Here is a 12,043-nt window from a genome sequence, read left to right on the forward strand (position 1 = left end):
TTCAACACACCTACAAATCTGAGGCATTCTTTGTTTCTGATTGTAATAAGAGGTGCATCAGAACAGGAAGCAGCCATTCAGTCCCTCAAACCCTAACGACCTTTAAATCATTGCTAATCTGTATTTTAACTCCATTTACTTAGCATGGTTTTGCAACTAATATTTTTACAAATCCAGTCTCAGGCTATTAGCTTTTAGGGGGAACATTTGGAGGTCTTGGTTTTAGGGCAAGAGTGTATCCTGACATCATCCTGAATGATTAGCACTAACGTTAGCGTTGTTGCAACTTGTTTTGAACTATCCGAGAGGAAACAGCTTTTGTCAATTGTCTCAACTTTTTAATACGTCAATGAGATCGCACCTGCATTCTGAGAGCCTAGTCTGACACAAACTTTAGTTGTAATTTTACTCTTTCCAGCTCCATTTCTCTGGTGAATCTATGCCACTCCAAGGTTAATATTCAATTTCTTAGCTTCAGCAGCCAGATCTGAGCACACTCCACATAGGATCTGACTAGAGTTTCTAACAATTTTCACACTTACTTAGAGGACTGCTCACGTGGCCATGCATCCACCAGCCGTTGTTAGGTCCTTATTCTGCTTGTGCCTTCCTTTTACTTTCATAGATTTCACAGAATCCCTACAGTGTGGAAACTGGCCCTTCGGCCCAACAAGTCCACACCAGCCTTCAGAGCATCCCACCCAGACCCATCCCCTGAACCCACCTAATCTACAAATCCTTGAACACTATGGGTAATTTAGCATATCCAATCCACCTAGCCTGCACATTTCTGGACTGTGGGGGCAAACCCACACAGGCACGGAGAACACGCAAACTCCACACAGACAGTCCCCCAAGGGTGGAATTGAACTCTGGTCCCTGGTGTTGTGAGGCTGCAGTGCTAACCACTGAGCCACCGTGCCACCCAATCCTAGGGGATCAGTGAGTCTTTATGAGTGGGACGAAGTAATGGTGATGTTTCCTGAAACAAGAACGCCAGTCCCCCTCCTTTCTTGCTTTCCCTTTTCCTTTCTATAGCATCTGTGCCCTGTACATTGTGCTGTTAAGTCCTGTCCATCGCTCAGCCATCTTTCCCTGTCTCATGTTCCCATCCACAGACTCAGTTCATCTGCCTTACCTGGCAGGTCTGTTGCATTGAAATAAATGCCGTTTAATTCATCTGTCTTTCCTGGTTTCCTGACATCCTCTTGCCTGCTTTGTCTCTAACTTGATCTGTAACTTTTGTACTAGCCTCAACCTTCTCTTTGAAAAACATTTACATTTAAACCGGTTTACAATCTCACCTGTATTACAAAGACATGATAACTTTTAATACATGCAAAATACAAGACTACAGAGGTTAAAACTTTTAGTTCAGGGAGAAATTCACATTCAAACCAAAAAGAGATTTCATACAAATAACAAGCTTCACACTTTCTAACATTATTAGTATTATTTTACCTTTCACACAACCAAGCTGGTTACCTTCTGACCTCTTCCTTCCAGTTTCAGGTTTTTCAACTTTTGTCATATCTTTTACAGGAGTGAGATACACAAATTATTTTAAATATACTAGCAAAGTACATAGTCATGATATGGGAGTTTGCCTCCAGTCATTTGGAATATGTTGTTTGAAGAATCTCCCTTTAGAACATAGAACAATACAGCGCAGAACAGGCCCTTCAGCCCTCGATGTTGCGCCGACCTGTGAACTAAGCCCCTCCCCCTACACTATCCCATCATTATCCATCTGCTTATCCAAGGACTGTTTAAATGCCCTTAATGTGGCCGAGTTAACTACATTGGCAGGCAGGGCATTCCACGGCCTTACCACTCTGGAGTAAAGAAGCTGTCTCTGACATCTGTCTTAAATCTATCACCCCTCAATTAGTAGCTACGCCCCCTTGTACAAGCTGAAGTCATCATCCTCGGAAAAAGACTCTCACTATCCACCCTATCTAATCCTCTGATCATCTTGTATGTCTCTATTAAATCCCCTCTTAGCCTCCTTCTCTCCAATGAGAACAGACCCAAGTCCCTCAGCCTTTCTTCATAGGGTCTGCGCTCCAGACTAGGCAACATCCTGGTAAATCTCCTCTGCACCTTTTCCAATGCTTCGACATCCTTCCTGTAATGGGGCGGCCAGAACTGCATGCAATATTCCAAGTGAGGCCGCACTAACGTTTTGTACAATTGCAGCATGACATCACGGCCCCGGAACTCAATCCCTCTAGCAATAAAACCTAACACACCATAAGCCTTCTTAACAGCACTATCGACCTGGGTGGCAACTTTCAGGGATCTATGTACATGGACACCAAGATCCCTCTGCACACCCACATTACCAAGAATATTTCCATTGACCCGGTATTCTGCCTTCCTATTATTCCTCCCAAAGTGAATCACCTCACATTTATCTGCATTGAACTCCATTTGCCACCTTTCGGCCCAATTCTTTTAAATTCCAATATCCTAGGTTCCAACAGAGAATGATCTACATTTATTTAACTGTTTGACTGGGTTTCATTCCTTCACTGTCTCTGGGTCAAAATTCTGGAATTCCCTTCTTAACGGCATTGTGGGGCAACCCACTGCAGGTGGACTCCAATAGCTCAAAAAGGCAGGTCACCATCACCTTCTCAAGGGCAACAATTGCTGACCCAGGCAAATACTCATCTCACAAATGAAAGAAGTTACAGATTCCGCAAAGTTGCCAAGCTTCATGCAAAACCCTGAGATACACATACAGGTTTCAACACAGAATTACACTGCCTATGGCATAACAGCATCACTTACCTTCCACACCCAATTCATCAGTCACTGAAGCCAAGATCCGTGCTCCAGCCCATCCTGCTTTAACCACTGTTCACAGTGCAATCACCACTGAACTGGGGAAACTAAACACAGATCAGCTGACAGTTTTGTCCAACACTGTTCTTTCCACAAGTGTAACCCAAGTTCACCATCATGTATTTCCACTTTTCATTGCAGCTGTTCTTTAACAGTGCTCCCATGAAACTCATTGTTTCTCCAGCTTTTAAACAATCACTTATTAGCCCAAAAGCCGAACACTGGCTTGGAATGTCAATACTACTTGTGTTCCCATTTGGTCTCCAGTAGCTAGTGTCAAATGGTACTGCTGCTGATGATGCTGATTCCATGCCTAGTGTGAAAAGGGAATAGAAACAAACTAGCACTTGGGGTGGGCATCCTCAGAACATCGGACAGTGCAGTGAAACCTTGTGACGTTAATCCAAGCTTGCTGAAGCCTGCTCATCACCAACATTTCCCTCAATTTACTTTAATCTGCCTAGTCCCCTTACTCAACTCCTCATTTATTCTAAAGTTCTATTTCCTGCATAAATCTACAGTTTATATCTCAAAGTTATCATTTCATTCATTCAAACACGTTTTCTATTCAAATGCTTCCAGGGTATTCTATTTCCTTCCTAACATGTGCCTTTTCCCCTTTCTCTAGATTTTATTCCCATCTGTGAACATTAAGTTGCCTCCATAAACACTGACTTGACCCGAGTTTCCAACACTTTCTTTTTTCCCAAACCAGCAATCTTCAGACGGAAGACAGCAAACTCAGCTTGCTGAGCCCACCTTAATGCCCCGAGAGGGGTAGCACGGTACAGACAAAATCATTTACTTACTGTCCGAACTAGCGGAGCCATTGAGGGAGCCGTCATACTCAGGTGTTAAATCTCACTGCTCATCAGGATTAAAGCTAGTAGCAGTCAGAAGAATCATACCAGATTTGAACTGTTAGCTGTTTCTCTCCACCGGCTGAGTTTCTCCAGTGTTTGTCACACAGTCAGATCTTTGCTTACTTGCAACTTTAAAACACACGCACACACTGCACATGGAATTTATTCCCAATCAACTAAGCAGTGATAAACTTAGACTGCAAGAAACCTACACTAACGTCACAGCCATTAATCAGCTTGTACAAACACCTCACACAAAGCAATTGGGCACCAACCCCCATCTTCACTGGCTGAAAGTGAACAAAAACACTCAGGAAAACCAACGCCATGTGCCCAGCTGTGATCAATGGTCAATCAAGCACAATTCACACACATTGGGTGCCACCAGAGTGATGCCAATGCAGCAAAACGTGTGAGGTAAGGCGAGGCGAGAGAGAGAGAAGTGGAGTGATGATAACCAACAATCTGTCCTGGACTTCCCATGTAGATGCGACAGTCAAGAAGGCATCACAATGCTCCTTCTTCCTCAGGCAGCTCAGGAAATTTGGAACTTCCATAAAAGGTCCCTCACCAACTTCTGCAGATGCACCACTGAAACCATACTGTCCGGGTGCGTAACAGCCTGATATGGCAACTGCTCTGGCCAGGACTGTAAGGAACTACAGAAGGTGGTCTGCACAGCCCAGACCATCACAGAAGCCAACTTTCCATCCATGGACTCTACTTATTTGGCTCGCTGCTACAGAAAGGCAGTCAACACAAAGACCCATTGCACCCTAATGACCTCTTACAACCTCTTCCGTCAGGCAGGTGATACAGAAGCCTGAACACATGCACACGCAGGTTCAGGAACAGTTTCTTTCTGGCTGTTATCAGACTGTTGATTAGGCACCAGCCTCAAATAATGCAACCTGTATGCCTCTAAGTCTTTTTGTTCAGTACATCCTTTGCTTACTGTGATCTGCCAGCACTGCTCAAAAAGCTTTTCACTGTGTTTTGGTATACGTGACCAAAAAAAAAAATCAATAAATCTCACTCAGGACAATTACATGAAGCGGCTGCACCATGTACCTCTGTAATTATCACCTTATTGCTAGGTTACATTCACAACAACCACCATGTATCTATTTCTTTTTTACAACCTCAGGACATCTAAATCATAACCTATTGAGTACTTCTGTAACAATCATTGCTGAAATGTAGTAAGCGCAGCATTCAATTTACAAACTGCAAGGTTGCACAAACAGCAATTAATTATTGACTAGATCAAATGTTTTCACGAAGGTGATCCAGAGACAAACATTGGCCACTGTATCAGAGAACTCATCCGTTCCTTATGCTCCAGAAAAGTAGTTAACATAGGATGATACTACACAGCTAATCTTTGCTCCACCTGACATTTACAAAAGTGAAACATTATAAGCATGTACAACCTACTTCAGCCATAATCTGAGTTTCCAATCTAGTGAAGCCCAAGTTAATGCTCTTCCACCTGCATTCAATTAGACAGCTGCCATACAATTACTAACACAACTTCAACCTACTATTGTGGAACAGTTGTAGTGCACTACCTCTGGGTTCAAATTCCACCTCAGGGTGTGACAGTCACAGTGACGCATCACAAGATGTCCAAACAGGAGGATTTTTAAAAAAAAAATGATCAACTTCAAAACAATCCAGTGAAACTGAATTTTTTATATCTCTCCACTAGACACCTCAGACTATTACAACACAGTACAGGCCCTTCGGCCCTCAGTGTTGTGCCAACCTGTCATACCGATCTCAAGCCCATCTAACCTACACTATTCCACGTACATCCATATGCTTATCCAATGACGACTTAAATGTACCTAAAGTTGGCAAATCTACACCATTGCAGGCAAAGCATGCCATTCCCTTACTACTGAGTAAAGAAACCACCTCTGACATCTGTCCTATATCTGTCACCCCACAATTTTAGGCTTAGCCCCCTCATGCTCACCATCACCATCCTAGGATAAAGGGTCTCCCTATCCACCCCTCTGATTATTTTATATGTTTCAATTAAGTCACCTCTCAACCTTCTTCTCTCTAACTAAAACAGCCTCAAGTCCCTCAGCCTTTCCTTGTAATACCTTCCCTCCATACCAGGCAACATCCTAGTAAATCTCCTCTGCACCCTTTCCAAAGCTTCCATATCCTTCTTATAATGCAGTGACCAGAACTGTACGCAATACTCCAAGTGCAGCCACACCAGAGTTTTGTACAGCTTCACCATAACCTCTTGGTTCCGGAACTCGATCCCTCTATTCATAAAAGCTAAAACACTGTATGCCTTCTTAACAGCCCTGTCAACCTGGGTGGCAACTTTCAAGGATCTGTGCACATGGACACCGAGATCTCTCTGCTCATCTACACTGCTAAGAATCTTACCATTAGCCCTGTACTTTGCCTTCCGGTTACTCCTACCAAAGTGCATCACCTCACACTTGTTTGCATTAAACTCCATTTGCCACCTCTCAGCCCAGCTCTGTAGCTTATCTATGACTCTCTGCAACCTACAGCATCCTTTGTCACTAACCACAACACACCTCATTAATACTTCGTCCAAAGAATAAAATTTCCCCCTCTCCAGGCAATGCTGCATTATTAGATGTACAGGTCTCACACAAGTACGAGTAACTGGAGGCATATTACCTTTAATGGCAGCAAGACAGCAAAAAACTCAACTGAAACAAGCGGACCTTCATATGGCACCAGTCAGCATTGTGACCTTTCATACTATGTGTTATGGTGAAGGACTGTCCCTCTCAACTTGCCTGAGATTAACCAATTACTAGATATCCTCTTTTTAATGACAGCACCTCTGGTAGGACTATGGTAACTTTAGCTTTTTATTCATCAAGACCAGCAAGTTTCCTTTGGACTGAACCAAAGTAGGTAGCCATCACCAAGGCTCCTAAAAAAACAAGAAAAAGGAATGAGGGGATAGTTAGAGGGACATGGTTCATCCACCAGTTCTGGCCTCTTGCATTGTCATGAGTTTCTTTGGCTGCCTAGGCTCAAAGCTCTAGAATTCTCAATAAATCTCTCCATTTATTTGTCCCTTTTGAAGCTACTCCTGAAACTTCCATCTTTGAACAAGCTTTTGGCTGTCTTGCTATCTTGTGGTTCAATTGAAGTTTTGTTCGACCACGCTCTGCTGAGAAATTAAGTCCAGCACACATGGTATATACCAATTTCTATTCAGTATGATGTGTTAGCAATATAAAAATTAAAACCAAACCTGGCCACGGTAAAACAAATTTAACAGTAGTGGGTTATATCAATCCCAGTCCTGTATGTAGCATAGCAAATTATTCCCATCTAAAATGATTACACGTGCATTAAGTTTCGAGCATGACCAATTATGAGCAAGCACAGTGAAGGCTCAGTCACAAATGCAAGTCATCCAAGACTCAATGATTGCAGGAAATGCCAGGGTCAACTGAATAACTTTTCAGGTGAATCATAAAATCCAGGACAGAAATCACACCTGCAAGATTTTCCAAATAAGAATTCTGATCAAGGGAATTTACAGGCTTGTGATAACATTTTCAGATTCCTAACAAACCAACATATTAAAGGGATAACTATATTTACAAGATTGAAAAAACCTTCCTCATCCAGTCTGCAAGTTGGCTCTTAATTGAAATTTGGCACAACTTTTCCAAAAGGAGGGGCAAAGTTACCTGGACTCTTTATATCAGGCAACTGTTACATCTTTTAGGACAGGTTCCTCTGATTTAGACAGTGATCAGGGACTAGAGAATCTGCCTGCAAGTGATGCAGGTTAGGGAACCGGCAAACAGCTGCCTCAGCCTTGGCCATTGTTCCAGATTTGAGGTGCTTTCATCTTGTCTGGATGACAGTAAAAACAGAGAGTCAGAGTGTGACACTGCAATTCATGAAACAAAAGTTAGGGATAGTTTAGGGAGGTGGACTGACACTGTTCTCTGCAAAGACCACGAGACCCGATGGCTGTGTTGGCTGCCTGCCCAGTGCCAGGGTTTGGGACACTGCCTCAGGGTTAGACAGGAACTTGCAATGCGAGGGACAGAATCCAGTTCTCTTCATCCATGTCAGAGCCACCATATTGCAGAACTACCTTCTGTGTTCTGCTATGTCAGTACACGGAAACAGATGCCAAATTAAAGGAGGAGAGCTCAGCAGTCATAATCCCTATTACTACCTGAGCCACGTGCACATTGCTATGGTGCAATCTGTTAGAGATGAAGAATGCGTAGCTCAGAGGGCAATATGGGAGAAATGGTACACGTACTGATTTTTTTTTGGGTGGGGAGGTGGGAGGGATGGGGAGTGTTCCACCTGAACCTGTACTAAGGCTGGTGTTCTTTCCAATAGCATACGTAGGGAGGTAAAAAGGACTTTAAACTAAAGGAAATACGGTAAATCAAAGAGGAGAGTCAGGCTGAAAGAGAAAAGCTATTAACATAGGATGATAAAGTGACCTTGACAGGAAGGGACGGCATCCAAATCGAAGAATAAAAATCAACAGATGAGTCGTGAAATTTACAATGACAATAAAAGAATTAAACTAAAGGCTTTGAATCAGAATGCACATAGCATCTGAAACAAAACAAATGAACTAGCAGTATAAAAATACATACATACAAGCACGCAATCTGGTAGTCATTCCACAGACATGAATGAAGGATGACATTGATTAGAACTCAAACCTTGAAGGGTCCAGGACATTTAGGAAGGACAGGAGGCTAGGAAAAGTTGAAGGGTGGATCTGTTAGTCATTAATGGTATTAGCAAAGTACAGAGGGACGATTCAAGTTTAGGAAACCAGGGTGTAGACGAGAATTGGGTAGAGATGAGGTGATAAATGCAGGCAGTCAGTTGTGGGAGTGGCATACAGAGACACCCCGCGCAACAGTAACCACATGATGGGGGGGGGGGGAGCATAAAGGAAGAAATATTGATAGCTTGTTTGAAAGGTACAGCAATAATCATGGGATAGACAAGATCAGAAAGCACATGACACCAGGTTATAGTACAAGCTTATTTGAAAGCACAAGCTTTTGGAGCCTTAAGAGGAACGAGGCTCTGAAAGCTCGAGTTTTCAAATAAGCTGTTGGGCTATAGCCTGGTGTCATGTGATTCCTGATAGTCATGGGAGATTTCAATCTACACATTAAACAGAAATTAATCAGATGGATAAACTTAAAAATGATGAAGAGTTCATGGAATGCTTCTGGGATAGTTTCTTAGATCAGATGTTCTGGAGCAGACCAGAGAGGAAGCTAATCTAGACCTGCTATCATGCAACAAGGTAGGAGTAATTACAGAACTCCCAAGGTACCTGTACATAGTAGCAGCCAAATGAGATTCAGAATGTACTGATAGTAATTTCAGGGGATATTTCAGAATACACGAAAAGCGTTTAAACAAATTTCAAGCAATGGTTCCACTATTTATGTTTCACTAAAAAGATGGAATCAGTCTAAAAGAGAAAAAACACAATTGCACAAAAATGGCTGTCAGGTCAGAAGATTGCTGTCTTTGATATTCTGACCAAAGAAGAACCAGAAAATATATCAAGAGGAAATATGTTAAGATGAGAGAAAGCTGTGTAGAACGTTTCTTTTTTAAAAACCCTCCCAACTATGAAGGACTCCTTCAGTTCTGACCCATGCACAGTGCTGCAAAAATCACAGGACTGGCTCAAAAAAGGTTTTGAGGGGGTGGTGGCAGAGAGCTGCTTTTCAGACTGTAGATCTGTGACCAGTGGTGTGCCATAGGGAACAGTGCTGGGTCCGCTGCTTTGTCATTTAAATAAATGATTTGGATGTGAACATAGGAGGTATGGTTAGTAAGTTTGCAGATGACATCAAAATTGGTGGTCTAGTAGACAGCAAAGAAGTTACCATAGAGCACAAAGGGATATTGATCAAATGGACCAATGGGCTAAGGAGTGGCAGATGAGTTTAATTTAGATAAATGTAAATTTTGGAAAGCCAAATCAGGGCAGGACTTGTACACTTGATAGTAAGGTCCTGGGGAATGTTGCTGAATAGGGAGACCTTGCAGTGTTCTTGTTCTTGAAAGTGGAGTTACAGATGGCTAGGCTGGTGAAGACGACATTTGGTATGCTTGCTTTTATTGATCAGTGCATTGGGTACAGGAGTTGGGAGGCCATGTTGCGGATCTACAGGACATTGATTAGTCACTATTGCAATTCTGCATTCAATTCTGGTCTCCTTGCTTTAGGAGGGATGTTGTGAAATTTGAAAGGGTTCAGAAAAGATTTACAAGAATATTGCCAAGGTTAGAGGGTTTGAGCTAAAAGGGAGGGGCTAATTTCCCTGGCGTGTCAGAGGCTGAGGGGTGACATTTTAGAGGGTTATAAGATCATGGAGGGGCATGGGTAGGGTAAGTAGACAAGGTCATTTCCCCAGGTTTGGGAGTCCAAAAAATACAGGGCATAGGCTTAAAGAGAGAGGGGAAAGATTTAAAAGGAACCTAAGGAGTAACATTTTCATGCAGAAAGTGATGCATATATGGAACGAGCTGCCAGAGGAAGTGATGGAGGCTATTACAATTACAACATTTAAAAGGCATCTACATGGGTATATGAATAGGGAGGGTTTAAGAGGCATATGGGCCAAATGCAGGAAAATGGTATATTGCGATATCTGATTGGCATGGATGAGTTGGACTGAAGTGTCTGTTTCTGTGTTATATATCTTTATGGCTGTATGTTAAGTGGTAGCAGATTTCAGGCTACAGTCAAATTGCCATTTTACTGTAGCCTGAAATCTGCCAGCACTTTTCACATTTTCTACCTCACTCAAACTGTTTTTTGTCTAGCAAATAGATTTCTACCCTATCATATCCAATGGTTTCAGTCACGCTTATGATTCACACTATTTGACTATTCTGGTCTCAGCCTCATTAATAAAACAGCTTTCAAATCCAGAGTAAGCCAGCAGTTTCTTCATAAGAGTGGCCCACGCACACAGCTCACGGCTCCAAAAAAAGAGAGAGTCAACTTGAAAATCGACACATAACTGATTAATATTCAAGCAACAATTGAGGTGCATTGCAGAGGCATGGAAAGGCAATGATGGTGGTGGTCATGGTGGGGGGGGGGGGGGGGGGGGGGGGGGGAGGAGGAGTGTGAAGTTGCCGGGGTAAGTTGGCAGGTAGTAAAGATGGTCAATTCCACCAGGGCAAAATGGCTGTTCTACATCTGAAAATGAGATGTAGTTCTACGTAAATCTGCAATGCTGCTCATTGTTCTTTACAATTTCCAAGCACAGCCTCACTGCTTTATCACTACCACTATGTTGATATGTAGTCTATCAATCTGGCGTTTGTCTTTGAATGTGCTTTGAAACAATACTGGCAGTGACAACAGGTTTATTCAGTTCATGCACTCAATGTTCTTATTCTCTAGTTAATGTACTGATTTTTTTCCTGATTCATATTGAGCAGATCATTGTGGTATTTGTTGCTTGTAAGCTTAGGACTTCATTGGGGATTCTTCAGCAGTATTTGATGTCATCCCCTAATGCCAGTACACACTGTCCATTCCCCAAGTATACTGCTCACTCCTATATGGGAAGTGCATCAACATTAAACAGAGGCACCTTCCTCCAATTAGGGCACAGATGTGAGTAATTCACTAGTCATAACTCTTCGATCATTTCCTTCAAATATTCTCTTCAACTGACCAAAATATTTTACCATCATCTCTAGAAAGTTAAAATGCAAGTGAGCGTACATCAGCCCCATGTAAGACATAAGAGACTTCAATTCCAAGACTTGTGTCATTGCACGAATGTTTTCTTTTCATTCTTTCACAGGATGCGGTGTCACTGGGAAGGCCAACAAGGTTGCTTCACTGTAAATGCTGTCGAAATAAGTACCTTGCTACACCATTTCAGAAGACAATTAAGAGTCAATCACAATGCTGTGGAGTCATATACAAGAGATCAGACCAGGTAAAGATGGTAGATTTCCTTCCCCAAAGGCCATTATTGAAAGAGATGGATTTTTACAACTGTTACAGTACCAAGACTAGCTTTCAATTCCACAGTAATTAAACAAATTCAAATTCCACCAGCTACCATGATGTGATTTGAGCCAGTGTATCCAAGCATTAGCCTAGGATTCTGGATTACTGGTCTGGTGATATTATGGCTACACTGTTTCCCATTCAAATGCAAACCTATTGTGCGGATTAGAAAATAAAGGGTGGCTTTGATGTTTATTAGATAGAAAGTTGTGGTCATTTTCTCAGTGAATACTAAACACCAAATGGCTATTATTTGTGGATG

The 12,043-nt window shown here is 42.3% G+C and overlaps 1 protein-coding gene across 3 annotated transcripts in view; it reads right to left on the reverse strand.

Moving 5' to 3' along the window:
• The window catches only part of pde8a (phosphodiesterase 8A), a 131,269-nt gene that overhangs the window by 74,450 nt on the left and 44,776 nt on the right, over positions 1-12,043 (reverse strand). Inside the window, exon 1 of one of the 3 annotated variants that reach the window (XM_059639176.1) lies at positions 3,660-4,104. The exons of the other annotated variants lie outside the window; for them this stretch is intronic. Coding sequence (XP_059495159.1) covers positions 3,660-3,695 — 36 coding nt within the window. The 5' untranslated portion in view covers positions 3,696-4,104. Of the gene's footprint in view, positions 1-3,659; positions 4,105-12,043 lie in introns of those variants that run through there. 3 annotated transcript variants of the gene reach the window in all.

The sequence above is a fragment of the Stegostoma tigrinum genome, chromosome 33 (genome assembly GCF_030684315.1).
Source record: "Stegostoma tigrinum isolate sSteTig4 chromosome 33, sSteTig4.hap1, whole genome shotgun sequence".
Classification (NCBI taxonomy): domain Eukaryota; kingdom Metazoa; phylum Chordata; class Chondrichthyes; order Orectolobiformes; family Stegostomatidae; genus Stegostoma; species Stegostoma tigrinum.